The following is a 27664-nucleotide window of genomic DNA, read 5'->3' on the forward strand; positions in this document are numbered from 1 at the left end:
ACATGGTGAAATGCCTCAGGTCGGACAAGCTGAAGCTGAGCCACAGCAAGCTGCCTGCACGCCTGCAGGAACCCGGCAGGCAGTGGTGAGGGATGGGCAGCTCCAGAGGGCAGTTCAGCATGTCTAGGATCTGAATTGCTCCAGGGCATCCTACACCTCTCCACTTATTCTGGATGAGGCTGAGGGCAATTAAGCTCACAACTTGAAAGTACTTCAATCAAATGGCTGTGTGGGATGAATCCAGGCGTAAGCACCTCTGTCCTTACCCTTGCCTGAGCCTGTGTCTCCTGTTTTGGAGGGATGTGGAAGCAGAGTGAGCCCAAGGAGCTGAAAGGGACTAAATCACATCCCTGCTGTCGGTGTGCAGCAGTGGGCTGGGGTATTCCATATATCCAGGCACACGTGCTGCAGTGTGGCAAACTGCAAGCAGATTCCACATTACGTCTCAGCCTGTTGGATTTGAAGCAAAATAGTCTTAGGTCCCACGTTCCTGGGTGGAGGTAGCAGTGTCCCCCACTGGCAGTCTGAGCAGCAGGAGACTTGCGCTCCTGGGGTGACCTGCCTTCATACGGATCCTCAGCTCCTGCTCACAAGGGAGGAAAAATCCTGTTTGCCAGCCCCAGTCACCAAATTGTCTGCCTGGGCTCCTGCCCCTGACCTGGCTGCCAGGTCATCCATCGTGGACGGATGGCGAGCAGGAGGAGCTGCCTGGCATTCGCAGACCTCTCCTGAACCTCCTCCGGAGGCAGGACTTGGACCTGCTGGCTGCCTGCTTGGGAACAGGGGCTGCCTGCTTGGGAAAGGCAGCGTGGCTTTCGCGGCAGGCTGGAGGTGAAAGCGTGCCCTCGTGTGGCTGCTTGCTGGGAAATCCTCTCCAAGTAGACTTCCAGAGCGGGCTCACATGATGTACACTGAACTAAGAGGACACTGGGAAGCCTGAAAGGGCAGTCTTCTTCTGGCTTCTGGGATCTCTGTTGCTGCAGGTCTTCTGCAGAGAGCCAGCCCTGTGGCTGCTGCTCTCTTAATAGGTCCCAAGTGAGACTGTCCTGCTTCGGGGCTTGCTGACCCTGTTGCCTCCTTCCCTGGGCACATCCGTCTGGTTGCCTAACGATGGCCTGAGAAGCCAAGTGTCTGGCAGGAATGTGAGCAAGGCACTGCTGCAGAGAGAAGGGGTGGCAGTGTCTAAGCCCTGTGTTGACACCAAAGCTGGTGTCTCGCAAACCACTAACCTCCAACAGCAGAGCTTACCTGAGCTTTTTTCCTAACTAATCTGCTTCCTATTCAAGGCGCCTATGCAATCATTATTAACGCCTCTCCCCAGAGGAGCAGGAACTGCGCAGCATAAGGAATAGTTGTGGGGAGAAGGCAGCCCTTGAAATCTCTTGGCCTGTGACAGTCTTGTCTTTTCTCCCACCAGTGTTCAGCTTACAGGACCTGTGCTGCCGAGCCATCGTTTCCTGCACCCCAGTCCACCTCATCGACAAGTTGCCGTTGCCCGTCACCATCAAGAGTCACCTGAAATCCTTCTCGATGGCCAACGGGATGAACGCGGTGATGATGCACGGCCGGTCGTATTCCTTGGCCAGCAGTGGGGGTGGGAGCAGCAGCAAAGGTAACAGCTTGAAGAGATCCAAATCAATTCGTCCGCCCCAGAGCCCCCCACAGAACTGCTCACGCAACAACTGCAAGATCTCTTAGCAGGATGGACGCGGCGTGAGCTTCTAACGTATCCACACCCACCCACCGATGTACAGCTGTTTGCACACTTAACCCTTTTCGACTGGATCCTTTCGGATGGGCCGCGGTTGCTTTTCCGATGGCACGCACAAGCGTTAGGAATGGGCTCACGTTTTGGCTTCGCATAGGAAGCGTGGTGCCGGCTGGATCTCACAGCGCTGGCGGGGAGAGGACTCTGCCAAGTGACCCTCCAAGAATGCTTTGGGCTTTGCCTCTTGGCCTGGGGTGGAAAATTCAGCAGCTGCCGGGTTGGGGAGGGGGGAAGGGGAAAAAAGCTCATCCAGTCTCAATGGAGAAATGGATTTAATGGAATATTGAGAGGCTTAAGGGAGTAGGCAAGGAGAGTCTGTGCTGCAACTTTAACTCTTGGACTCCTGAACAGATTGCTGGTGCAATAGTGATCGTTGGATGTAGAAAAAAAAGAAATGGGGACAGGGGACTAATGACAGTTTTCACCAGGATGTTAACCTGCTGTTGCCAAAAAAAAAAAAAAAAAAAAAAAAAAAAAAAGAAAACAAGGCAAGGGGAGGGAAGCAGTCTGCTTGCCTTCTTCGTTTATTTATGTAAATATTATACATATATATATATCACTTGTTTTTTAAGGTTTTTTTTAAGAAGCAGTCAGGGAAAATTTTATGCAGCCATGTAAATACAAGCACTGGATTAACTTTCCCAGTGTCAGCAAAGGGGAGAAGTGGAGGATTTTCTGATGAAAATATACAGATGCTTTAAGAGACTTTCAATCCCCACCAGGGCTTGTGCTGGTTTTTTTTTTTAAATACTACGTATGCAGAAGGAAAGAACAATTTGTGTGTAACATACCCCAAGCTGCTCTATTCTGATCATTCGCTAAAACTTGTGAGTGCCGAAGGCAGGGTGGGATGTAAGTGGATCGAGGGGCAGAGCGGAGAGGCCAGGGTCTCGGGGTTTGTTTTTGGCAGGCAGGATGAAGAGACAGCTCTGAGGTCAGACTGATGCCTTGCTCGCTTCGCACCTTCTGATCCATGGCTGATGGGGGACTGAGGAGCAGAAGGTAGAAGCATTGCACCTAAAGCAGAGGAAGAACGCTGAATTTTGTCCCTTATTGCTGCAAAACCTCGGCCGTCGCTTCCAGAGCCCTCCATCTGCGATGCCACCCCACGTGACAGCCCCGGAATCCTGGCTGCTTCTTGCTTTGCTTTTCCAAGGACATTCTGCCTGAGCTAGCGTTGCTGTGGCTTCTCCTAGATGAAAGTGGGGAAAGGACAGAAGCAGCTTTTCCCACTGGAGCGTGAAGGAGCCAGGGACTGGGAAGGTGAAAGAGGTTTGTGTGGGGAAACGGTGGACCCCAGCCCCCAGGTCCCATTGTGGCAAATGCGCTCGGCTCTTGTGGCAGCGCCAGGAAACTGGGAAAGCAAACTGCTTTGCTCTGTAGGACCGCTCCTGGATTTTAGAGGGGCGTGCGTGCTCAGCGGCAAGAGCTTGAGATGTGCATGTGCTGAGGGAGAAGATCTGTCAAGCAAGGGCATGCGCTTCCCCGGCTTTGCCCCATGGCTGATCTGTGCTGGAAATTCACCTGGAAACTTAGAAATAACACCTAGCCCTTATTCCAAAAGCTAAGCGGGCCTTGGCAGTGGGACTAAGCTATGTTGACAGATTCTCATAGGTGGCCAGGACGTGTAGATTTTGAGTAGCATAGTAGAAAGTGAACTGCTTTTCCTTTTTCTGGGCCGGTCTCCTCAGTGAGGAGACCAGCCGGTACAGTGCTGCCATCTTCCTCCTGGTGTTAGCAACTCCTCAAGGCCTGGGCTTGCTCTTCTCCCCCCACACCCCAGAGCAGCTTGTTGCATTGCATGGGCAGAATGAAGCCGCAGCGGCTCCTGCGCGGCCGACGGACCCGCTTTGTTCAGGCAGCGTGCAGGGGCGCATCCCTCCACGGGGACGTCTCCTTCCCCTTGCTTCCGAGCGGACCTGGGAGGTGAAGGAGCCTTCCCCCTCCCGGCTCTGCAGAACAAAATACAATACAGGGGTAGGTCTCTTGGCTCATCTCTAGCGTGCTTTATTGCCCAGCTCAAATGAGCGAGGAGAGAATTAAACCCCAGGCAGATGGAGCGGGGAGAAGAATCCTTTGTAGTGGTGGTTTGGCTCAAGAGCAAAGCCGCAGCCGAGCTCGGCGCGGTGGCGCAAAGGCCGGGGGATTTCAAGAACCTGTCTGGGATGGCTGGCACCTGTTTCCCATCACTTAACACACAGCAGAAGACAATCGCTGGCTCAGCAGCCTGGGGATATACAGCCAACAGGTGATCGGCACCGCAAAAGGCGACTTCTCCTGGAAAAACATCATCCGGGCACCTCGGGGTCCCTTTGTCGGGCTGCTCCCGGGCACCGGTGTGTGGGGTGAAGAGGAACGAAGGTTTCCTTTCTGAAATCACAAAGCTGCTGCATGTCTAGAAAAACTTGATGTACCTCTGCTTGGTTTGGCTTTGCCATGTGTGACACCTCCCCATGCCTTTTTCCCTGCGGTTGATTTTCCACCCCCACCCCCCCACCAAGGTCTCAACAGATCCAGTCTCCAGTGAGGATGAAAGATTTACTTAGAGGAATTGCTCAGCAAAACCTTTTTTTTTTTTTTTTTTTTTTAATAATTTAAAAGGAAAAGATTCTTGCATCTGATGTCAACACTAGTCTGTAGCTGCTCTCCAACACTTGTACCATTCCTGAGTTGTTTTTTTTGGACTATCCTTTTATTTTTTTATTCCTTTGTACAGTCAATGTTGTTCAACTGATTATACATGGTTTTGTTTTGTATAAATTAAAGTCTTTTTTTTGTTTTGAACTACCAGTTGAAAGGTGGAGAAGTTCTATTAATTTTTGCGTGGGCTGGGAAGGGGTTGAAGGGAAAAGGTGGTAGTTTTGCCCAAAACTGGGGATTTGGGGCTGCTTGTGGTGCAGGTGCATATTGCCACTTCCAGATCATCCACAAAATAACTCCTTTTACGTTTTCTGGGGAGTCTTAGAAGTCATGATTCCTGGCTCTGGTGGCTTTTTGCTCTTCTCTATACATGCAGAAGCTAAATCTGTTCTTATTGAAGTCTTGATTCTCACAGAATTGCTGGGGTTTGGGTGGTGGAGCTCTAAGAAAATACAGACTAGTCTACAACACGTTCAGTATTGTAGGTGGCTGTAGGAAGCCAGGCTCCTCACCAGCTTGCGTGGGGTTGTGCGCAATCCTTGGTACAGGGGGATGCGTTTTGCAAGTACAGTCGAAGCCTTAAATTGCCTCTTTGGGTCCGGGCAATCCTGGGGAGTGAGGACTTGAGTGCTGCGGCAGTTTTCACCCTTCCTACCCAGACTGGAACAAGCGGAAAGTCAGCCTGCGATAAATGTGACTTTGAAATGGAGATGATGCCGCAGGGAGCTCAGAGCATCCGTGTCACATTGGGCAGTCCCTGGGGTTGGTGTTGGGAGGCATCGGCTGGGGCCAGGAGCCCCAAAGAAGGGGGCTTTGCTCGTGGAGTGGAGGGAAACTTCTCCTTGCCTGATCCTTTTCTCTCTTGCTCCCAGCCCACCTCCCCTTGACCTCCCTTTTCCCCTGCCTGCTCGCTTCCCTAGGATCAGATTTTCCACTTCGTACCAGACTGGCCATGCTTGTTTTAACAGCTTAAGTAGTAATTGCTGGGGCTGGGAGGGGGCAGGGGGGAAATGAGATAGTGTCTGCAGCCTGGAAAACCCTGGAGCTAAGGTGAAAGCCTGGTCAGGGAAGAGTCGTGGAGACTTTTTTTTTTTTTTTTTTTTTTTTTTTCCCTTTTCAGGGGGGTTCTGGAAGTGTCTGTTCCCTCTTGCCAGCAGAGCTGAAACAAAGGCTGTGTGTGGTTTCAGGTGGGGTACGGACAGCCGGAGCCCATTACGCTGGAGCAGCAGGGGCTGCCTTTGCTGCAGCTGTCTCTGCTTGGGAAGAGCAGGGCAAGAAAACACACTGCACAGCCTGAACATTGGGGGAAAGGCTAGAAGAGCTTTAGGGGTCCCTGTTCCTTGGAGAAAGACGAGGGAGCAGGTTGCTCTGGGCTGATTCAGGTCTCTCCTAGTTGAATGTGTTTCTCTGAACCCACCTTCCTAATTTTAGGGTGTCGGGTTGGTCCCACTGTCCCCTGTGGGGTTGTACCGTGAAGGCTGTGAAGAAATGGTGACCTTCATCTGACTGTACCCCAGATCCTTGAAAATGAGGGTGCACCTACCCATGGGTGCATTGGTGGGACAGGAGTGCGCCCTGGGTGCAGGGTGTTATCGGGGCGGGGGGGGACATGGTGCTGTGCCCTTCCCTCCAGGACAAGGTGCTGAGCTGCTTCCTGTGCTCCCTTGTCTTGAAGGGAGAGGATCAGCCATAAAACACATCCATGCCTGGGATCTTTGAAAGCAGCCCCCCAAAAATCCCCGTTTTGGTGTGCAGCGGGTGCTTGGACACGCGGAGGCGAACAGTTTGGGAAAGACTGAAGTTACGGCTGCTTTAAGCCATTAGATGGTGAAAGTCTGTCGTGGGCTTGGTCCAGGGTGGGGAGAGTTGCTTTTTTTTTCCATCTTCTACTGAAGAAGCACTAGAAGAGGCCAGGCAGGGGTGCCCAGGCGTGGGTGAGGGTCTCAAGTCGTTGGGAGCTGCATTTCCAACCCCACGGCATCCGGCGTCCCTCCGGCTGGCCTCGCACTGCTGAGGCAAAAGTTCCCGGCAGGCGCTTGTCCCGGCCTCACCGCTTTTGATCTCGGTGACACGGGGATGAGGTATCTCGGGGTCTGGCGTGACGCATGGGTCACCCCTCAGGGACTGCTTCTCTGGCTCTGGAGAGGGGCCGCTGGGGCAGGAGTCAACCCAAACCCCAGCACCGGCGTCTTCTTGGACCGTGTTGCTGTGACCACATGGACCCCAGTGTGGGGATGGGTGAAAGCTGGACTCCAGATATTCCCCCCCCCCTCCCTCCCTTCCCTCCTGCACCAGCACCCTCGGAAGGACCCTGGGGCACACTGAAGTGGCTCTGTGCCCCCAGACTGCATCCTTGGGGAGCGAGGTGCCATGACAGCCTGCCACGCTGCCTCCCAGCAGGAGCGAGGTGCCTTTGGGTGTTGGGGCTCTCCATGCCCAACGCTGCTGCAGGCGGCCGACATCTGGGGTCGGCTGGGTGGATCCGGGGGGCTCCGGGCTGCCGGGGCAGGCAGGGTACGGCCTCTGGCATCTCCCAGGCCAGGCCGTCCTGATGCAATTCCCTGTTTGCAAAACACCTCATCAACCTCCCCATGAGTGTCCCGGGGCAGCATAACCTCCCCTCCACGTCCAGGGCCGGCCAGACCCTTGGGCAGCTGCTTGGCCGTGAAACCGGGGACCTTGGGCATGGCCATGGGACGTGCTCCAGCTCTCCGCGCGCGGTCACGGCAAGTTGATGTCAGACCTGACCGTGATTTGGGATTTCAGGCCCCCGGGGAGCCGCAGCAGCGCCGTGGGCAGCACGGAGCCACCGGCAGCGCAGCCGTTTGCTGGCCCCGGCGGCTGCTCGGGCAGGGAATTGCCGGCGGTTGCAGGTCGCGGTGCTGTGTCAGCGGCACCAGCTGGAGGTTAGCGTGCCGGGGCACTGGGGCTGTGTCCTGCTCGCGCCAGCGTGGCGGGTGTTGAGGACACCCCCCCCCCCGCAAAACGCCTGGTCCGGTGCAACAGGGCTTCCCCTCAGGAGCCGGGGACTGGGGAGCACCAAACCATTACATGCAAAAACACCTCTAGGGCACGGGTGGGTTGGGTTCCCTCCCAAAAATGTCCGTTGCCCTCTTTGCTTGCACCCCCCCAGTTTGCAGCCCTGCAGAGGGGAGGCCGGAGGTGCTGAGCTGCCCCCACTGGGGCAAAACCACCCTTGGGTGAATTTGCTGCTTCCCAGGAGCTGCAGACCCCCCCCGCCTTGGGCGCTGAGTGGGTCACAGCTCTCGCCAGTGCCGGAAGAGTTAATGCTCCCAAAATGCCGTGAAATGTTCCTGCTGCAGGTCAGTCTCCACTGGGGATTAAGGAAATCTGGCCGGGGAGCCAGGGCCGGCTCCTGCCAGCTTAGGGCCGGCTGCGGGACGTGCTCAGGGAGGCAGCGGCGGGATTGAAGCCCAGGCACAGCGTGCCGGAGCGCTCCCGCTGGGGTCTGGCACGGCCAGGCGCTGCCTTCCAGCTCAGAAAAAGACAGCCAGGCTGTAAATCAGCGGGGAGGGAGGGCTGGGTGAGCCCCTCCAGGGGGGCTGGGTGGGCACCCACCCTGCCAGGCGAGCCGGGGGGGGGGTCCTGTGCCCGGCAGCGCTGTGCGGCACTCATGGGATGCTGGCTGGCGAGCGAGGATGAGCAGGGTGGACGCGTGCTGGTGCCGGCACCCTGGCGTGTGTCCAGCCCGGCTGCCTTTGCCCGTGGTGCCAGTGGGTGCCAAGAGGCGAGGTGCGGGGCGAGGGGCTCCCAGGCCAGCCCGGTCCCCGGCAGCCCCCGCAGCGTGGGCTCCGCGCGTCTCCCCGCCGGTGGCCCTGTCCGAGTGGACCACAGGCTCTGGCTGTTTTCTCATCCTGCAGGAATTCAGCTCCGTGGGCTGGGCGGGTTTTTTTGTGTCCGCCCCCCCCCCTTCACTCTCCCTCTTTGGAGACTTTCTGCATTCTGCCTTTGATCTCCCCCCCGCCCCGTGTTTGCCCAGCCGATCGCTGGGCTCGCCGGGGTTAGAGGCTGAGGTCAGCGCCTTTCCCATTCCAAACACCCAGAAACATCAGTGGGAAGGGAGGGGATTCAGATTACAACCTTCCCGTCCTCCCCTTCCACCCCACTCGCCCCGCTCGCCGTGCCGGCGGGGAGCCGGCGATGGACTGAGCCCCTCTTGCCGAGGGACGCCGCCGCCGCCGTGTCCCCGGCGCCCCGAGAGCCGAGCGACGGCGATGGATGGAGGTGGCGGGCAGCATCGCCGGTGGTCCGGCTGGCGCTGGGCGTGCTGAAGGGCAGAGGTTTGGTCCTCTCCTCCTCCTCTTTGTCCCCCCTGCCCGCCCGCCTTCTCCCTCGTCCCCTCCATCCTGAATGGGATTTATCCCAAGGCCTCGCCAGCGAGCCAGGCCGGCGGCGTGGGGTGGCCAGATGCCTCCTCGCGGGAATTTCGGCCGCCCGAGCCGGGGCCGGCGAGCGGGTGGGCGGCAGCGTGGTCCCGTGGGCGTCGCGCTCCTCCTGCCTTTGCTGGCGGCGGCGGCGGCCGGGCTGAGCCTGCAGCCGGGCAGGATGCGGCACCTGGGGGTCTGCCCCAACCAGCTGAACCCCAACCTGTGGGTGGACGCCCAGAGCACCTGCGAGCGGGAATGCCAGGCTGACCAGGTGAGTGGGGGGGGGGGGGGGGGGGGGGAGGTGTGGGGATGGGGCTCTGGGGGTCCCTGACGGAGACCCTTTGGGGTCCTGTGCCCGGTGGCGCAGCCGGTTCAGTCGTTTCGGTGCAACAGGCTCAGCCCGGCTGCAACTTTGCCGCCTCAAGCCCCTGCTGTCAACTGGCATGAGGGGTGCCCCGGGGGCCGCTCCCCAGCCCCCCCCCCAGTAGGCAAAGAAACTGCTTGCTGCTCCCCCCATGTCCCCTCCCTCGGGGCATGCCCTGTGGCTAGGACACCCCCTCCGTGTACCCCCAGGATGCTCCCACCCAGGCGAGGGGCTGGGATGAGGGGAATGCGTGTGCTGGGACAGGGACCCCCATCAGGCAGTGGACAGCCTCCCCCGGACCCCCCTCCCCAGCTCTCTTCCCATGGAGCCCACCCACGGACTGGGCTGCCCGTCCCAGAGAGCCCCGGCTCCGGGTTCCACAGCGGCGAGCCGGGGCACCAGGACCTCCACCCCGGTTAGGGCTGCCTGGACCCAGGGGGAGACTCCTTTGCAATTCATCTGTGTAATGAGTTCTGCCTCCCCTCAGCCAGCAAAAGCTGAGAGGGGCGAGACACTGTCTGCCCAGGGCAGAAGGGGGTGTCATCACTGCAGTGCACCCCTAAGCATCCTGGGGGGATCGGGGGGGGGGGGGGCTCGCTGAGGGCAGACTGCGGCCAGCGCAGCCGTGCCGGGGAGGTCTGGCTCTTACCCAGAGCCCAGCGATGCTGAGGGAGCACGGGGCTGCGCGGGGGAAACCCGCTCACCCGAAAGCCCCACAGCGGGCGGGAGCAGCACCCACAGCCACGGCACGGCAGTGACCTTCACGTCCGTGTCCCGTCCCCCCCCCCCCCCCCCCCAATCTCCTCTCCCCTCCCCGGCCAGGACTGCGAAGGCTTTGAGAAATGCTGCACCAACGTGTGCGGGCTGAGGAGCTGCGTGGCCGCCCGTTTCGCCGACGGCAGCCTGCCGGCGCTGGCGCTGGCGCCGGCGGCCTCGTGCGAGAGCTTCGTGTGCGCGCAGCAGGGCTCCGACTGCGACATCTGGGACGGGCAGCCCGTCTGCAAGTGCAAGGACCGCTGCGAGAAGGAGCCCAACTTCACCTGCGCCTCCGACGGCCTCACCTACTACAACAAGTGCTACATGGACGCCGAGGCGTGCCTGCGTGGCACCCGCCTCACCACCGTCCCCTGCAAGCACATCTTCACCTGGCCCGACACCAGCCCCGTGCCGCAGGAGACGACGGCGCGCCCCACGCCGGGAGCCGGCCCCGAGGTGCCGGTGCCCCCGGCCCTCTACAGCAACCCCTTCCACCAGTCGGTGCGCGCCGGCGGCACCGTCAGCTTCCGCTGCGACGTCAGCGGGCGCCCGCGGCCGGACATCACCTGGGAGAAGCAGAGCGAGCGGGAGGAGAACTTCATCATGCGGCCGGACCAGATGTACGGCAACGTGGTGGTCACCAACATCGGCCAGCTGGTCATCTACAACGCCCGCCACGAGGACGCCGGCATCTACACCTGCACGGCCCGGAACGCCGCCGGGCTGCTCCGCGCCGACTTCCCGCTGTCGGTGGTCAGGCGGGAGCCGGGGGGGACCCCGCGGGCCGGCAGCCCCCAGCCCTTCCCCAGCGCCGAGTGCCTGAAGGAGCCGGACCGGCGGCGGTGCGAGGCCCTGGAGGTGCGCTGGCACTTCGACGCCAAGCAGGGCTCCTGCCTGACCTTCCGCTACGGGGGCTGCGGGGCCAACAGGAACCATTTTGAGACCTACGAGGAGTGCCGGGCTGCCTGCTTGGGCAGCGCCCGCCCTACCTGCCTGCTGCCCATGGTGCAGGGTCCCTGCCAGAACTGGGAGCCCCGCTGGGCGTACAACCACCTGCTGAAGCAGTGCCACTCCTTCGTCTACGGCGGCTGCGAGGGCAACACCAACAACTTTGAGAGCAAGGAGACCTGCGAGGACGTCTGCCCTTTCCCCAAGAGCCTGCAGTGCAAGGCTTGCCGCCTGAAGAGCAAGATGGTGCTGAGCCTCTGCCGCAGCGACTTCGCCATCGTGGGGCGGCTGATGGAGATCGTGGAGGACCAGGACTCCGGCATTGCCCGCTTCGCCCTCGAGGACGTCCTCAAGGATGAGAAGATGGGCCTCAAGTTCTTCAATATCAAGTACCTGGAGGTGACCTTGACCGACATGGACTGGAGCTGCCCCTGCCCTAACATGACGGCGGAGGACGGGCCGCTCATCATCATGGGCGAGGTGCACGACGGCATGGCCACGCTGGACCCCAGCAGCTACGTCCGGGCGGCCAACGACAAGCGGGTGAAGAAGATCTACGAGCTGATGGAGAAGAAAACCTGCGACCTCCTGAACCGCTTCCAGGACTAGGGGAGAGCCGGGATGTGACGACGTGGCGGGGGGGGGGGGGGGGGAGGCCACAGACCCACCATGGGGGGGGGGGCAGCCTGGGGGAACCCCCACATCAGTGCATGTATCTAGGGGTTACCACTATTGTGTAGTCCCCCCCCAACCCCAAGCTGAGCCCCAGCCCACCTCTCAGCTCCTCTGTAATTTATCTGCCGCATGCCCCCCCCCCCACCTCCCCGTGTACCCCCCAGCCCAGCCAGCAGCAATAAAGGACTGGGTTGGGTTGCAGAGGGGTGGGAGGTCTGCCAGGATCCCCCCACCCATAAAAACCTTCCCACCGCACCGAAGCCTCCAGGCCCAGTGTAGCACCCATGGGTGCTCCTGGTGCAGGATCTGACCGCCCCATTGGTGCTGGGGGAGGATTGGGGATGCCCCCCCTCCCCCAGTCTCACTGCTGAAAGCATCAGGGAGCTGCTGGGGGAGGGGGGGGCAAAGCCCCGGAGTTTATTGGGGAGAGCAGCAGCACAGTCCCGGGACAGGGGGGAAGGGAGATGGGTCCCCCCGCCATTGGCACAGCATCCTCCAGGGAAACTGGCACCAAGCAAGAATTCTCTCCCATGCCCGGGGGTGCTGTGCCCCCCCCCCCCCCCCATACCTATGCCCCACATGGCAGCTGCGGTGGCTTCTCTGGGCCAGGCTGGGGCACCCCATTGCAAAGGGAGCCCCAAAGGGGCTGGGGGAGACAGACACCCCCCCTGCCCCGTCCCAGCCCGCCAGCCAAGCCCAGCCCCAGCTGGGGCGAGCGGGGCACTGTCCCGTCACTGCCGTCCCCAGCCCCAGCTGGCACCAGCGCGGGGACAGTGTGACCCCTCGAGGAGGCATTAATGGGGGGGGGGGGGCAGCCGTGCCGGGAGGTGCCGTCGGGGGAGGTTACTGCTTGCGGAAGATGAGACTCTTGTTGTTGGCTGGCATGTCCACCTGGAAGCACAGAACTGGGTATTAGGGGGTCCCCACTGGTGGGGCGACCGCCCCCCCCCCAGACCCCAGCACCTACCATCCTCTCCAGACGCAGCCCGTTGGCCTCGGCCAGCCGCCGCAGCAGTGCCGTGTCCCGAAGACCCCAGGCGGGATTGCTGCCGGGGAGGGAGGCGTGGGTCAGACAGACAGACGGACATCTCACCCCTGCGCGCCCCGAAGCACCCCCATCTTCCGGGGGTGCCCCCAGGTGTGTGTATGGGGGGGGGGCCAGGGGCCCCCCCCCCCCCCCAGCTGCTGCTTTAAGTCTTGTCTTGAAGGACCACGCCGGGAGGGAGCTAGCTCCCTGCAGCTGCGGGCAGCACAGGCAGGACGGGCAGACAGCATGGGCAGGCCAGGCCACCAGCAGCCCTGGGCCCCCCCTCCGGCTCCCCCTCTCCTACCTCTGCCTCAGGCTGCGGTCGAAGTCCACGTTGCTCTGGGGGCTGATCCGGCCATCCACGGCGTAGGGCTGCCGGGACACGAAGCCGGAGCTGCAGGCACGAGCCATTGTGTCCGTTCGACGCCCCCCCCCCCCCCGCCCGCGAGTCCTCCCCCAGCCCACGGGCTGCTGTCCCCACCACACACAGAAGCCAAGCGAGAAGGGACACGATCCCCAAGAGGGACCACAGGTCCCGTCACCCACTGTGGGTCCTGTCACCCGTCGTGGGCCCCCCCCCCCCAGACCCTACCCTGGATGGGGCGAGGGAGGACAGCATCCCTCCCGTCCTGGGAGCGCACAGCCAAAGCGGCCCCATCCAGGGCTCATGCTCAGCATGTGCCCCAAAAGCCTGACACCCCCAAACCTGAGCCCCCCCCCCCAAGCCATGCCGCCCTCACATCTGCCCCCCCCCCAGCATCCCCAGGGACACCCCGCACCCACCGGGATGCTCGTGCACCGACGGGTGTGCGAGCGAGCAGCACCTACCCCGTAGGTGAAGAGCACTCCTCCAGGCTTCAGCAGCACCCCAGCACCCTTGAACAGGCCCTGGGGAAAGAGAAAGGTGGGGACTGGGCCAGGGAGCTGGGGGACACCCCCCGGGTGCCCCCTCCTCGGCCCTGGGACCCCCAGACCAGGGGACGGGGACCCGGCGAGGGCCGGCGTAGCTCCAGCCCTGCCCCGCTCACCTCGGTGCAACGCAGCTCCGCGATGTGCATCATGTTGATGCTGACGAGGAGGTCGAGGGTGGCGGGTTGGGTGCCCCCCCACGTCTCCCAGCCCTGCGAGACGTCCAGCAGGATGGGGGGCAGCATGTTGGGCACCTGCATGGCCTCCGCGTAGGCAGCGATGCTGTGGGCACCAAACCCCACATCAACCCCAAGCCGGGGCATCGCCTGCACCCCCCCCTCGTCCCCCCACAGACCCCCCCCCCACCAGCACCCGCTGCAGGCAGACCTGAAACCTGCCCGCACTGGCTGCCACCAGCATCTCCCAGGTGGAGTCTCTGATGTCTAATAATAAGGTTGTGCTTGCAACACAGCGGGGGGGGGGGGGGGGGGCTGCACAGGGCCAGGGGTCTGGTATCGCCGAGCTCTTTGCTTTGCAACAGGCAGCTGCCAAAGAACCTGTGGCACATGGACCGAGAGACCCCAGCGCCTAAAAAAAAAAAAAATCCCAATTCACTGTTGCCTCTCAGCAGGGCAGCCAGAGCACGCTGCCCTCCCAGCTGCCTGCACGCACGCTGCCTGCACCCACGTGCTCAGGCTGCCCGCACGCTGCCTGCACCCACACGCCCGCCTTGCCCGCAGCATTGTTGCCAGCACCCACGTGCTCAGGCTGCCTGCACCCACGTGCCCGGGCTGCCCGCAGCGCTGCCTGCACCCCTGCACCCAGGCTGCCTGCACGCTGCCGGTACCGTGTGATTTTTGGTGTGATTTATACCCTTTTTGGCGCGTTCACCAGCCAGGTCTCGGTGCCCGAGGCGGCAGAGCAGGGAACCGCAGACTCCCGGCCCCAGCCCGGGGATTATTTTCAACCAGGGTGGTGCGTGCTGGGTGCCGCTGCCGGAGAGGTGTCGGGTGGGAAGGATGCTGGCTGCAACCCCCCCCCCCGGACAGGCGCCGATTTTGGCACCTCCCCACCGGGTTTATTTTATTTTCGGGAGGGAATTCCTCCCCGCACTGCAGAGCCAGGGATTATTTTTGTTTCCTGAATGGAAACCGAGCCCTCCGAGCCGGCGCTGAAATGCCAGGAATGGGCATTTGGCCACGGCCAAACCCACACACAGAGAAGCAGAGCAAATAAACACAGCCCGACGCGGCTTGCCGGGGCAGTGTGATGGTGGGAGCGGGGTGTGAGCTACCCACCGCGCGGGTGGGAGTCACTGCCGGCATCCTGGTGAGCTGGGAATTGGTCCTGGCATCACCGCGGAGCATCCCGGCCGCGCGTGGGTAACCGGAGGGTGACCACCGCTCAGCAGTGCATGGTTGGGTGCTGTGCAGGCAGGAATCGCTCTGTAACGGGGTGGGCTGGTGGAGAGTTAAATATTGGGGCTTTTCTGGGGAAAATAAAGTACTGAGCTGGGGAGCCTGGGCTGTTTGAGAGTTGGATATTGGGGATTTTCTGGGAAAAATATAGCAAGTGCTGACTTGGGGAGCCTGGGCTGTCGCAAGAGTTGAATTCTGTGTTTTTCCTGGAAAAAATAAAGCATCAAGCAGGGGAGCCTGGGCTGTCGGAGAGTTCAATATTGGGTCTTTTCTGGAAAAAAGTAAGCATCAAGCTGGGGAGTCCGAGTCATCTGAGAGTTGGCTATTGGCTCTTTCCTGGAATAAAATACGGCACCGAGCCGGGGAACCCGGGCACTCTGGCCGTGGGTGCGTCGGGAGGGGAGGGGGCTGCAGGCTGTGCCCCCCAGGGACCCCCCCCCCCCCCACCCCGTTCTCCCCCCTCACCTGCGCAGCGCCCGGGGCTCGATGTCGGAGGGCTGCCAGCGGGTCTGCGGCAGCGCCCGGGCAAAGTGCGCGGCGTGGAGTCCCGCACCCGCCCCCACCTCTAGCACCCTCAAGACGCCGGATCCCGCGTGGGTGCCGGATCCCACGTACTGCCGCAGTACCTCCAGGATCGGGCCCTTGTTGCGCTCCGCCGCCGCCGGCGCCTGCATGGCTGGAGCGGGCGGTGGCCGTAGAGCGGGGACTACAACTCCCAGCCGTCCCCGCGGGGATCCGCCCCCACGCGCCGTGGGGGGAACCACCCACGGGGGGGGGGGCAGGGAAATAAAAAAAAAAAGAGGAAAGCCCAAAAAGCGATTTGCGCCGCCCGGGAATCGAACCCGGGTCGCAAGAATGGGAATCTTGCATGATACCACTACACCAGCGGCGCCGCTGGTTGTGTTACCGCCTCGCCGGTACTCAGCCTGCCCACGCGTGACCGCGGGGCGCGGGTGGGGGAAACTGAGGCACAACCCCCCTGGGTGACAGGGCAGGTGACGAGCTGGTGATGGGGTCCCCTGCATCACAGTCGCCTTTAAGTGCAGTCATGAGGGCTGACTCCTGTTAGTTTGGGGGAATCGTGTGGGGGCCAACGGCTGCTGGGTGCCCCCTGCGAGGCGCCCACGGGTGCCTGGCACCCTGCAGGATCAGGCTCTGTTTTGCAGGATGCTCTTTTGGGGGGCCGGGGGCTCCTCCTCCCGCCCCGGCAGGGCTGTGCCACCAAGGCCACGCAGCTGGTGCGGTGGAAAGGCCAAGGTCACCCTTGGGGGGTGGCTTCGCTGCCCCCGGAGCAAGGCTGGAGCATCCCCAAAGACCCCGCTGGGTTCGTCACGCGGCCTGTCCCCAAAGCCCTGGGTGCCACTCTGCGGGGTGGCCGGGGACCGGCTCTGCGTCACATCCCGGGGCTGCATCTCACGCCACGTGGGGAGACCTCAGCGCGCCTTCCCCGCTCCGAAGGTCACCGCGACGGCCGGGACGCTGCCACCCACCCTGGCTTCCCGCGCCGCGGGGTGGCCCGCAGCTCCCGGGTGGTCGTGGGGTGCGCGGCTGGGGCTCACCAGGCTTGTCACGGCACTGTCCCCACGGTGGTGGCACCTCAGCCTCTGCCTCGGCACCCCCTCGCTGTCCCCTGCCTGGGTCCTGTGTGTCCCAGGAGTGACTCCTACGTGTCCCCACGGTGTGTCCCACGGCTCCAGTGTCCCCTTTCTCCTGAATGTCCCCGTGCGTGTCCCCTCCGTGTTCCCTGCGTGCCTGTGCCGTCTTGTGCCTCGCCTGCCTCCTGTGCCCTCTCCTACTTGACCCCTGCGTGTCCCCACGTCCCTTGTGACCCGTGCGTCCTGCGCGTGTCCCGTGTCTCCCACATGCCCCACGTGTACCCTCTATGTGTCCCCCGTGCGTCCCCACGTCCCACGTCTGCCCCCCCGTGTCCCTGCGCGTCCCCTCTGTGCCCCGCCATGTGCCCCCTATGCCTCCCGCGTGTGCCCCCACCTCCCACGTCTTCTCCCTGCGTGTCCCCTGCGTGTCCCCTCATCCCACGTGTGCCCCGCCTGCGCCCCACGGCCCCCCCCCCCCACCTCCCACGGGTGTCCCGCTCGCGTCTCCCCCCAAGGTCTCCCACCCCCCCCGCCTCCGCCACCAACACCTCCCCCCCCCCGTGTCCCTCCCACCCCTCAGCAGATGCCCCCCCCCCCCCCCAGCCCCGGGCCCGTCCCGCGCGGGCCCTTTAAGGGCGGGGGCGTGTCGCGGCGGCCGGCCCGGCCCGGCCCGTTAAAGGCCCGGCGAGGGGCACGCGCCGCACTCGGGCGGGGGCGGCGGGGCCGGTGCGGGGCCCGGGGCGGGTTCGGGGCCCGGTGCCGCAGGATGTACACGCTGACACGCGGCCCCAGCAAGCTGGCAACGCAGCGCCGTACAGGTACACCGGGAGCGGGGGGGGGGGGCGGCTGGGGGGCGGGGGAACCGTCCCGCTCCGCTTCACTTCCCCCCCCCCCCCCCCCCCAGCCCCGGTCCGCTCTGACGCCCCGCCGCCGCCCGCAGGTCCGACGCAGCAGGCGGTGGAGAGCAGCAAGCTGGGCGAGCTGCGGGGCCGGCTCCAGCCCGGCGCCTGGCCCCCTGCCAGGTGAGCCCCGCGGCGGCGGCGGCGGCGGCCGTGACCTTGGGGAAAGGTTACCGGGGCGGCCGGGCCGCGCCGCGCCGCCGGGGGAGGGGCCGCGGGGGGGGGGGGGGGGGTCGGGGACCGTCGTTCCGTACCCGCACGCCGGGATGTGCGGTGGGGCGGGGGGGGGTGCAGCCCTGCCAGTCCCTGCCCGCTTCCCGTGGAGACTGTACACGCGTGGTACGGGCTGCCACTGGCGGGGGGGGGGGGTGACGGGACCGGACTTGGTGTGTTGTGTCCCCCCCCCCCCCCGGGGCGGTACGGCTAGAGGCTGCTTCCGAAAAGCATGGGGGAATGGGATTTGTGACCGGAGGAGCGGGCAAAGTGCGGGCAGCAGTGGGCTGCCTGCCCCGGGGAGGCAGGCACGGTGTGTGTGTGGGGGGGATCCTGCTGCCTGGGGTGCTGCCCCCCCCCCCAGGGACACAGGCGGGGGGGTGCTGCTGCTGCCTGCCCGTCTGCCGGTGCCGGAGGAGAGCCGGTGGCCAGGCCAGGCTGGGGTTGTGCAACGCCCCCCCCCCGCCCCGCAAGCCCCGGGGAAGGCACGGGTTGCACAAACCCGCTGGCTGAACCAGGGCCGGGCGGGTGCCCCCGCCGCACCGGGCACCCGTGTGTAACCGCCCGGTCCCCGGGGCTGGCAGGTCCCAGCTGCAGCCCCAGACCCACGGAGGCCATGGTGGCCCACGGCAGGGTTTGGAGGTTGTCCCTTGTCCCTAAAGGGGGGGGGGGGAATAGCTGTTGGGTGAAACTCCCAGCTTCCAGCAGAAATAACTGGAGCTGTTGGGCAGGCGTTGGAGGGGATTTAAGCAGCCGGAGGGGTGATGGCTTCTTCTTTTAAGGAGATGCTTTCTCGGCTGCAGAGCTGGGGGCAAACCCCAGCCTGGCAGAGCAGGCAGCTCGGCTCTGTCGGGCAGGGCTGCGGGGCCCGTACAGCTCTGCCTGTTTCCTCCAGTTTCAAGAAATGGATGAAAAAAGCCTCCCCTCCAGCTCCCCTTCTTCCTGAGATCTTTCACTAATGAACCGGTGGGGCTGCTACCACGCTTAGCCTCCTTCAGGCAGGTTGGTTGGGCACGCTCCTGGCTGCTGCCCTGCCTGCAGCAGGCAGGGATGCCTGCCCAGTGCACCCCAGCCGTGTGTGGTTTGGGGTGCGTTACCCTGCCCCAGGCTCTGCCTGCAGAACTGGCAGGGGAGGCGCGGGCAGGGGCTGCCTATTCTCCGTCTCGCCTGCCCTGCAAACCGTAACCTGCCTGCGCTCCCAGGGCCCCTTAGACTTTGTCCTGTGAGAAACGTGGCCGTTGCAGACGTGTACTGCCCCAAAGCTGGGCAGAAAACCTAAAATACTGAAGTTTTGCATTGAGTGTGCCCACGAGTCTCTTCCCAAAGCTTTCCTTTTGATCTGCCTGGTTTTGCTGTTTCCAGGCTGGGGCTGATTTGGGTGCCCTGCTCCTGGGAGGGGATCCCAGCTCTGAGGAAGCCTGACCTGCTCCCGGTTGGCAGAGGGTTTTGTCCCAGTCCTGGGGCACCTCAGAGGTGTGGTGGGGGCCAGGGCTGCTCTAGCAAACCCCAGTGCTTGGCCTGCGGAGGATGGCACCACGGCACATCCCCCTGCCCAGTGCCTAACTGGATTTCAGTTCCATTTTCCTGATATTTCAGCAATTTTGGTGGCAGCCTTTTTATTTTAGGGACTGCACTCAGTGCCGAGGCTGGAGGATGGATGGGAGACGGGCAGCCCGTGCTTTTCCTTGGGGAACTCCTCTTGCTTGCACCCCTCTGTGCAGGAACCCCCTCTCCCGGTGGCTGGGTCCCTTTCGGTCCCCTCCCTTGGGGACAAGGCTGAGCGGGGCTTGCTGGCTGCAACTGTGCCCCTGGCATTGCCGGGGCTGTGCGCGAGTGTGTATGCTGTGGAGCAACCCCGGGGCAGCTGGACAGCCCCTGTCCTTGCTCCAAACCGTGGTGGGAAGAACCACCTGCCCCCCTCACCCCTGCCTTGCTTCCCCCACCAGCCCAGCCCAGAAACTCGTCTTCAACAGAGTGAACGGCAAGAGGCCGCAGGTGCTGCTGCAGCAGGTCTCGGCCCCTGAGGAGTGCTACACGCTGGCGCACGAGGAGAACGTCCGCTTCGTCTATGAAGGTGAGGGCAGAGGGTCCCTGGGGGCAGGCACCCGTTTGCTGTTGCATCCCCGGGGGGGCCTGGAGCACGTGGGGTCCTTTTTGAGGCAGCTATATCGTGCTGGGGACCTCGGTGGCAGGGATGGGGTCCCCAGCCTGGGTACCTGCCCTCCCTTGCCACTGGCTCCTGCTCCTCTCCCGCAGCCCCCCCTGGGCTGGGAAATCCGTATCCCAAAATTATCCACTGCTTGTTCCTCCTCCCCCCCCCGCCAGCCTGGCAGCAGGTAGAGCAGCAGTTGGATGGCAGCCGGAGCGGGGAGAGCGCCTGCGGCCCCGTGCAGTACGTAGAGAAAACCCCCAACCCCGGACTGAAAAGTAAGTGGGAAGCAGTGGTGGCACTCAGGGGTGCAATGAGCTGGTGTGGGCTCAGCCAGGCACCTGCGCAAGGCTGTGATGGGAGGAGGAGGAGGAGGATCCCCATGCTGGAGGGGCTGGGTTGGGTCTGTCCTGCTGGTGCTGAGGCCGCTGGGGGGGTCCTGGGGGGGGGCAGCTGGCCCCTGGCACTGTGGTGGGGATGTCCTGCTGTGCCCCGTCAGAGGAGCCCAAGCAAGCAGGACATCTGGTTGATGACTCTTCTGGAAATCATGCCTTCTGCAGCCACCGAGGTGGGTTCAACATCGTGTGCCGGAGAGGAGCCCCCCGGGTCCTGCCGTGGGGACCTGCCTCTCCTGGGGCCAAGCGGGACCAAGCCAGAGCACCGCGGGGATGGGGACAATGTGCTTCTCTGATGGCAGCTGGAGTAAGGGCTCTGAATGCAGCCTGGGGGGGTCCTGCAGTGGCCAAGAAGTCCCCAAGAGGAGAAAGTCCCTGTAAACCCAGCCTGGCCTTTTGGGGACAGGGCACGGGAGCGGGGGAAATTTTGGGGTGTCATTTTTTTTTTCCAGTGGCAAATGGTATGGCTCAGGGGGAGCACCCGGAGCTCTGCTCCAGCTGCTCTGCTACGCTCTCCTTTCTCCCTCCCCTCTCTTTCAGACTTTGTTCCCATTGACCTGGAGGAGTGGTGGGCACAGCAATTTCTGGCCAAAATTGAAAACTGCTCATAAAAGGGAAGAAAGGTTTGGGTTTGGGTTTTTTGGGGGGGATTTTTTTTTTTTTTTTTTAAGAGAAACAGAGTTGAGAGTATCTGGTCAGAACCCAGAATTGGTGGCATTTTAGAACCACATTTTTAAAAGATGACTGAAATCAAGTGACCCTTGCTGCCAGCCCAGCGAGGCCAGCGGGACCGGACCACAGCCATGCCTGGCCGCACACCCCCTCCCTGCGCCTGGTGTGGAGGAGCAGCGCGTGGCCCCAGCCAGGATTCCTTAAGTGCCAGTTCTCGGACCGCTGCAGCTCCTGCAGCCTCCAGCTCCCAGGGACACTGTGGTGCCATGCTGGGGATGAGGGAGCGGATCCCCCCCTGCGGCCGTAGCCACAGGGAGGACAGTGGGGTGCTGTAGCAGGACTGCCAGACAATAAAGCGCTGAAACTGCCAGTGGAGAGACATTTGCGGGATGGGGAGGATGTGTTTGCTGGAGGTGGTCAAGCACCTGGGGTGCAGCATCGTGCCCTGGGCTGGTGTGGAGTGGGGCATCCCTGTGGAGTGGGGATGCTCGTGGCTGAGTCCTGGAGGTGAAGGGCTTGGAGTATCTCCCTGTCTTCCCTGGAGCGGCATCCTTGCCCCAGTGCTGCCTCATCTCCCTGGGCTCAGCCAGGGGCTGATGTTGCCTTGGCTGTATGTTTGGGACCGGGGGGGGACATAAGGGCCTCTGCAGGTGATGGGGGTAGGGGGCTGAGACCCTGGCTGTAGTTCAGAGGCGGGCTGCAGGGGGGGTAAAGCTGCAGGAATGAGGGTGCCAGGGCCAGCCCCCCCCCCCCCCCACCATGGAGGCCCTTGATATCATTGCTCTGATAAAAGCTGTTTTGAGCCCCAAGCTCAAGGTCTTCCCTTTGCCCATGGCTGTTGGGTACAGTGGGGGACTAAGAGAGGGTGGTTGTGGCTGCCTGTGGTGGAAGAGAAGGGGGACACCCACCCCCTCCACCCCCTTCTGCTCCCAGAGGCACCTGGCCCACAAAAAAGCCCTCAGCCCATGGGCTTTTCCAGGCTGGACTGACCCTTCCAGGTCAGGTTTTAGAGGACACCCCCCCCCCCCCCCCCCATGTCCTCCCCCCAGTGCAGAGAGCAGGAGGTCAGCACAGCCTGAGCAGCCCAAGCCCAGCAGGGCTGGAGTTGCTCTCTGACTCCAAAGGAGGCCAGGAAACACCCACTGGAAAAAAAAAAAAAAAAAAAAAAATCATCTTTATTATTCCTATGATGGTAATAACCACACTGCAGCCAGAGGGGAGCAGCAGCTGCCTGGGACCTGCGATGCTTCGCCCACTGCACATGGCCACCCCAGCCTGGAGGCCAGAGTGTTGCCAACAGCAGCCGTGACCCTGCCAGCACAAAACCTGGCTGACCCCCAGCAGCAGCGCCGATCCGGTGAGCAATCCTGGTCCTGCCTCTTGCCCCCGGGGCTGGTGCGACTGGGCACTGCGGCTGTAACCGAAATAGTGAGCAGCACCGTGCGCAGCTGGCGGGTCCTGCCTTGGTGAGAGGGGAGGGTTGTTACAGCACCATATGACCAAAAAATGCTGCTTTGTTAAGGTTTTCTTTGTTTAGGCCAAGATGGCCCCAGCAGTGGTGGGCTGGTGCCAGGGGCTGCCATCCTTGTCCCTGACTCCTCTACCATGACGTTCATGGGTATTGTGGGGGTTATGGTGCATCTGTGCCACCTGCCCCAGGACCAAGCCTTGCAGGGGGTCACCAGTACCCCAGTGGGACAGATGCTGGGGCAGGGGGGTGATCTTGGCTCTCTTGCCTATTGCTGCTGTGCTCAGGGTGCTGCCAGCCCATGGCAATTTAGCATGTCACCCTCCTGCAACCCCGCCTTTCCCACTGCTCCCCATCCCAGGCAAAGCTCTGGATGCTCTGCTACATGCTGCCGTATCTCCCCTTCCAAAAAAAACCCAGTTACTGGGAGTCCTAGCATGCTCCTGGTGCCTCCAGGCACCCTCCCACCAGAAAGCATCTCCTCCCTTTCCTTGCACAGGCGCTGCCCCCAGGAAGGTTGCTGGTGCTGGGTTTTTCCCACTGCATGGTGCCCTGGCAGTGGCTGGTTCTGCTATGGGCAGGGATGCTCCCAGGGAACAAACCCTCCATGCCAGCAGCTCTGAAGGGCTCCAAGGCAGTCCAGGGATGCCATTCACCTGCTGGCTACGTACTAATAAAAACACACATCGTTAAGATCCAGGGAAATTCTTAGTAACATGATGCACCATCGTTTTGAACAACAACATTAGGCAAAGGGGAAAAAAATGGAACAGGAAAGAATGAGTCAGTCACAGGAACAAAACAAAAACCCAACCCAAAAATATAACCCAACCCCTGACAATGCAATCACTAGAAGGGAATCAGCACCCCTCGCCATAAATACTAATTCATTTAGTTATGTGCAATTGTGTGTATTACTATAGTGCAAATAGCTCTGCATTGATCGCGGAGCAGCCGGCCCAAAGGGGACTGCCCCAGGTGACACAGGGACTAGTTAAGGACAGACAAGAATCAACACGGTTTAAAACAAACAAACAAACAAAAAAGCAACCCAGCCACTGGGAAACGCCAAAAAGAAATCCCAGTTGCCACCTCCGACTCGGTGTGGGCACTGCTGGTGCCTAATGCACCATGCCCAGCAGTGTCCCCCATGGCCGGGCAAGGGCAGGACAGTGCCTTTGCTCCCTGCCTGCTGCCGGAGCAGCCCGGCGTGGTGCAGAGGGGCTGGGGACGAGGAGGGGGACAGGGGACGGGCATGCTCTGGTCGGAGCTGCGTGGGGTGTAAGGGGAGAGCGCGGCAGGACATGGGCTCAGCGAGAACATCGCTGGCCTTCCAAACCAGTCCTGCGGCTGCATAGCACACTGCACGGCGGTGCTGCTGGTTAAACCTTTTTCATGGACGCAATAATGAGCCCAGCGGTGTCCCCAGGCACCCTGTGACACCTCTCACCCATCCCATGGAGCCCAGCAGCGTCCCCAGGCACCCTGCAACACCTCTCACCCTTCAGCCCGACCTCTGGTTCTGCAGCCGTACCCATCCCATGCTGTAGCAAGGGCCTGAGCTCCGGGCATTTTTCCATTAACACATCCTCCCTCGCGCCCAGCGCCAGCACCCGGCACCGCACAGCCAGCTCCCCCTGCACAGCCCGGGCCGGTGCCAGCTCCTCGGGACAGGCTGGCCTCCACTCCTGGGTAAGCAGGCAGGAGGGGAACACTGTTTTCTAAGAGGTTAAAGGAGACGGAGGCTCGTCCCTGCCACGCAGAGGGGACAGCCGGGAGGCTGGCCCTGTCCTCTCCAGCTAGACGCTAAGTGCTTCTAAGGGCAACCACGGCGCATCCTAATTAACCCAGCAAAGAACGGTTTGGATCTAAGCTATTTGACAGCCTCCTGTTATACCACGAGCAAACCACCTAACAATACACGTCGACATGCGGGCGAAGACCACGAAGCAGCGTCCTGATGGGTGCGAGCGTTGGGCAGGGAAAAGGGTCGACGGGCAGAGCACGGTGCTGGTTGGGGACAGCATCCCGCTCCTCCTCTGCCAGCCCAATCCCCAACGCCCATCTCCACCCATCCAGGCTTCCCCCTGCTTTTTGGGCTTTTTTTTTCTTTTTTTTGCTGTATAGATGGGAATGAAGGCTAGAGAGTGGAAGTGCCACATGCACACACACACTCACACACACAGACCCGCGCCGGCACTGCGGCGGCACACACCGCTTGCGTTCCCGACGGCAGAAGGTACAACGCCATCCTCTCCCCCCTCCCCAGTGAAAAGTTTCTTACATTTATACATTATTTAAGACACGCCGATATATAAATTACTGTCTCTCTATATACTATGTATAGGCAGCAGCGCCAGTCCATGACGAAGGGCACCAGTGGGGGCTTCTGCTCATTTCCCTCTGTCCTCTGTGTAGTGCTGGAAGCGAGTGAAGCTCATGAAGACTTGCTCCAGGGATATCTGGCTCACCGAATAGTCTTCCAAGCGATACTTCTCTTTGGCTTTCTCCAAGGCCCCGAAGACCTGCAAGGGACGGCACGGCAGTTATTGCAGGGTACCTCGGCTACCGCACCGCAAGTTGTGACTGAGAAAGCAGAGGCAGCTTTTTCCTCCAGGGAGACCTGGGGGAAGCGATACGTTCCCTGGCAGGAGGGCGGTGGGAAGCCAGGAGATGGACTATTTAGCAGAGTACCTGGCCCCATTTAAAAATATATGTTGTGTGTTTATATATTTTACATATATATCTAAGATACATATATATATATATACGTATGGTTTTTTATATATATCCCTGGGCTAGGATCCCAGCCCAAGGTTTCTGCTCAACACATTATATATATAAAATATATGTATAATATATAAAAACTATATAGTATAATATATATAATCTATACATTAACTATCTGTATATAGTATACAGCTAGTTTTTATATATTTAGTATATATAGTTTTTATATAATCTGTACACTATGTCCTCTATATATATACTCTATACTGTATACTATACACTATACTATATACTTTAAAGTATATAATATAGAGATATATATATAAAAACCTATATATATACTTACATACTGTACATAAAAGCAATCTGTATACTATATAGATATATATCTGTATAATATCTATATTTATATATAGATAGTATATGACTATCTGTATATACTATATATATAACTATGTATAGTGTATACAGAGAGTCATATACTATATATATATTTTTTTTATATATATCCCTGGGCTGGGAACCAACGGGGTCTGTGGCTCGGTAAAGGCGATGCCCATAGCCCCAGGTGGGACAGGACCGGTGCCCACGTGTGGCAGCACCAGAAGCCGGGGTGCGAGGCGCAGGGAGCAGAGAGAGGCTGGCGGGTCGATGCTGTGCCCACCAGCGCCGTGTTCCCAGCAGGGAGATGCAGGGTGGGAGGGATGCAGCTACTAAACACATCCCTTCCAGCACCCTCCAGAGCCTTCATGAAGTATTTTGAGATGTACAAACAAAGGCAAAATCAGCTCTTGCTCCCCAGGGAGATCCTGCTTTCCCCCTGGAGGGCTGTGGTCAAGGGCAGCCAGTTCGGGGGGGGTGGGATGGAGTGGTCCCGGCTCAGCATGCACGGTGCGTCCTGGGTGCTCGCACACTGACCATACATGCAGGTGACCTGTTTGGGCCAGGAGGTGGGAAAGGGTCAGGGAGAAAAACCACTATTTAATTAGCTTGTTTTTTATAAATCACCTGGATTTTGGACAGAGCGTGGCTCTGGAAGAAAAAGGAGATGAGCTGAGTGTAAAGCATCAAGAGCATGCGAAGGGGCAGGATCAGGGCTGCCCCTCCAGCCTCCTGCAAAGGGGTGGGACGTGCTCCAACACCCCCTTACCTGTGCCCAGCTGAGGTTCTTGTTGGTCAAGTGATAATGTACCATGCCCTGGTGCTCGTGTTTCAGGACACTGCCTGGGAGAGACGAGCAAGGAGAGGCTCTGAGTTAGGAAACTCGCTGAAGCTCACAAGCAGCACCCTGCCCTCCCCTGGAGAGCATCCACTCCAGCACTTGATGGTACCTGGGAAAGTCTTCTCCACGAAGGCCTTGAAGGCCTGCAGCTCGCCCTCCTCCTCACTCCGCGTTTTGGCCAGCAAGGTGTAGCCGCTGCCAAACTTGCTTTTGAGGTGCTGGGGGCTGCCCAGGCATTTGAACTGCCCGTTGACCATGATGGCCAGCCGCGTGCACAGGGCCTCGCACTCCTCCATGCTGCAGGACAGAAGAGGACTTGTTCAGCAGGGCAGGAGCAGCGAGACAGAACAGCCGAAGCTTCTGGGAAGGGGCTGGACGTGGGTTCTCTCCTCTCTGGGCTTTTGGAGGAGGGAGATTTGGGTAAAAGCCAGCTCCTGCTGGCTGTGGGAGTGCCCACCCACCATGCTGTGGAGGTGGGTCCCAGCCCCTGGACCCCATCACCCTCCTGGCCGCTCCCTGATCTCTCAGGCCAAGCCCTGCCCGGACAAGTGTCACCTGTGGGAGGTGAAGATGATGGATTTGCCACACTCCCGCGTCCGCGTCACTGCATCCCAGAGCAAACGTCGGGCCACGGGGTCCATGCCGGTGGAGGGCTCATCCAGGAAGATCACAGGGGGACCGCCGATGAGGGCAATACCAGCGCTCAGCTTCCGCTTGTTACCGCCGCTGTGGAAGAAGACGGGAATGGGGACAGAGACCTGATATGAGCCCAGGGAGAGCCCCACAAGATGAGGGGTAGACAGCACGGGGTGTCTCCACGTCTCCTCTCACCTGTAGGTCCTCACGAGCTTGTCGGCGTGGGGCTCCAGGAGCAGCCCCCTCAGCATGTTCTCCACGCAGCTGCCGATGTAGCGCTCGGGGATGCCCCGCAGCCGGGCGTACATGCTCAGGGTCTCGCGGCCCGTCATGTGGTCCAGGAGGGCATCGAACTGCGGGCAGTAGCCGATCCGCTGCTGGACCTTGGGGCAAGAGGAACCCAACGGGGATTAGCTCACGGGCAGGTTTCTGCAAGGAGGTGTCCAAGCTGGAAGGTGCCTTGGCACCCACAGGGCTTTGCTGCACCTCTGCAAGGTTTTTGCTCAAAGCGATGGGGACTGAGCCGCAGCTCCAAAACCGCAGGTGAAACGAGAGGGAAATTCCCTGGTCGCTGGAGCAGCCAGTGTGGCGGGGATGGACACACGCAGGACGCCTCGGAACGGCAACTGTGTGGTCTCACGCTGTGTTTCCCAAGCTGGTTCCTCCTTGCAAGGGGCCATTTCAGGTGGCCCAGGCTCTCAGGAGAAGGAAGCACTGGAGGGTCTGTACCTTCCCCATATCCTGGTCTCCTCTGGGGCCAAGAGCCCAACAGCAGGCAGAGTCCCAGGGGAG

At 61.0% G+C, this 27664-nt stretch overlaps 5 protein-coding genes and 1 non-coding gene across 11 annotated transcripts in view; 3 read left to right on the top strand and 3 right to left on the bottom strand.

The window, feature by feature from the left end:
* RAB40C (RAB40C, member RAS oncogene family) overlaps window positions 1-4552 on the top strand; it is a 38245-nt gene extending 33693 nt beyond the window's left edge. For both annotated transcript variants that reach the window (XM_030001687.2, XM_030001688.2), the window contains exon 7: window positions 1418-4552. In XM_030001687.2, coding sequence (XP_029857547.1) covers window positions 1418-1698 — 281 coding nt within the window. In that variant the 3' untranslated portion in view covers window positions 1699-4552. The remainder of the gene's footprint in view (window positions 1-1417) is intronic.
* A 3424-nt stretch (window positions 4553-7976) lies between these two features.
* Window positions 7977-11841, top strand: WFIKKN1 (WAP, follistatin/kazal, immunoglobulin, kunitz and netrin domain containing 1). The gene is made up of 2 exons (XM_030001683.2): window positions 7977-9067; window positions 9983-11841. Exons 1-2 carry the CDS (start codon window positions 8780-8782, stop codon window positions 11471-11473), a joined length of 1779 nt encoding a protein of 592 aa, XP_029857543.1. The 5' UTR covers window positions 7977-8779; the 3' UTR covers window positions 11474-11841.
* A 91-nt stretch (window positions 11842-11932) lies between these two features.
* On the bottom strand, window positions 11933-15628 carry METTL26 (methyltransferase like 26). The gene is made up of 6 exons (XM_030001686.2): window positions 15359-15628; window positions 13595-13757; window positions 13395-13454; window positions 12871-12938; window positions 12507-12585; window positions 11933-12430 (listed from the first exon to the last, which is right to left on the bottom strand). Exons 1-6 carry the CDS (start codon window positions 15565-15567, stop codon window positions 12383-12385), a joined length of 627 nt encoding a protein of 208 aa, XP_029857546.1. The 5' UTR covers window positions 15568-15628; the 3' UTR covers window positions 11933-12382.
* An 86-nt stretch (window positions 15629-15714) lies between these two features.
* Window positions 15715-15785, bottom strand: TRNAG-CCC. Its single transcript has one exon. It is a non-coding gene; the product is annotated as a tRNA-Gly (tRNA).
* Window positions 15786-17173: 1388 nt separating this feature from the next.
* On the top strand, window positions 17174-21186 carry MCRIP2 (MAPK regulated corepressor interacting protein 2). Its single transcript, XM_030001625.2, has 5 exons — window positions 17174-17306; window positions 17429-17510; window positions 19547-19674; window positions 19926-20027; window positions 20685-21186. The coding sequence occupies exons 1-5, from the start codon at window positions 17255-17257 to the stop codon at window positions 20753-20755; spliced, it is 435 nt and encodes a 144-aa protein (XP_029857485.1). The 5' UTR covers window positions 17174-17254; the 3' UTR covers window positions 20756-21186.
* Window positions 21187-22973: 1787 nt separating this feature from the next.
* The window catches only part of ABCA3 (ATP binding cassette subfamily A member 3), a 31853-nt gene continuing 27162 nt past the window's right edge, over window positions 22974-27664 (bottom strand). For 4 of the 5 annotated variants that reach the window (XM_030001624.1, XM_041120162.1, XM_030001622.1 and 1 more), the window contains exons 27-31: window positions 27068-27255; window positions 26792-26962; window positions 26346-26533; window positions 26165-26238; window positions 22974-24809 (exon numbers count right to left, since the gene is read on the bottom strand). In XM_030001624.1, coding sequence (XP_029857484.1) covers window positions 24678-24809; window positions 26165-26238; window positions 26346-26533; window positions 26792-26962; window positions 27068-27255 — 753 coding nt within the window. In that variant the 3' untranslated portion in view covers window positions 22974-24677. The remainder of the gene's footprint in view (window positions 24810-26164; window positions 26239-26345; window positions 26534-26791; window positions 26963-27067; window positions 27256-27664) is intronic. The other variant, XR_003921490.2, reaches the window with a different exon arrangement.

The sequence above is a fragment of the Aquila chrysaetos genome, chromosome 25 (genome assembly GCF_900496995.4).
Source record: "Aquila chrysaetos chrysaetos chromosome 25, bAquChr1.4, whole genome shotgun sequence".
NCBI classification, from domain to species: Eukaryota; Metazoa; Chordata; class Aves; order Accipitriformes; family Accipitridae; genus Aquila; species Aquila chrysaetos.

Excerpts from the sequence above, each read along its gene's own strand:
- WFIKKN1 (XM_030001683.2), top strand. The coding sequence starts at position 8,780 with ATGGGATTTATCCCAAGGCCTCGCCAGCGAGCCAGGCCGGCGGCGTGG. Across the intron at positions 9,068-9,982 it reads GGGAATGCCAGGCTGACCAG|GACTGCGAAGGCTTTGAGAA; the intron begins GTGAGTGGGGGG and ends CTCCCCGGCCAG.
- MCRIP2 (XM_030001625.2), top strand. The coding sequence starts at position 17,255 with ATGTACACGCTGACACGCGGCCCCAGCAAGCTGGCAACGCAGCGCCGT. Across the intron at positions 17,307-17,428 it reads GGCAACGCAGCGCCGTACAG|GTCCGACGCAGCAGGCGGTG; the intron begins GTACACCGGGAG and ends CGCCGCCCGCAG. Across the intron at positions 20,028-20,684 it reads CCCCAACCCCGGACTGAAAA|ACTTTGTTCCCATTGACCTG; the intron begins GTAAGTGGGAAG and ends CCTCTCTTTCAG.
- METTL26 (XM_030001686.2), bottom strand. The coding sequence starts at position 15,567 with ATGCAGGCGCCGGCGGCGGCGGAGCGCAACAAGGGCCCGATCCTGGAG. Across the intron at positions 13,758-15,358 it reads GAGCCCCGGGCGCTGCGCAG|CATCGCTGCCTACGCGGAGG; the intron begins GTGAGGGGGGAG and ends TGGTGCCCACAG. Across the intron at positions 12,431-12,506 it reads GGCTGCGTCTGGAGAGGATG|GTGGACATGCCAGCCAACAA; the intron begins GTAGGTGCTGGG and ends CTGTGCTTCCAG.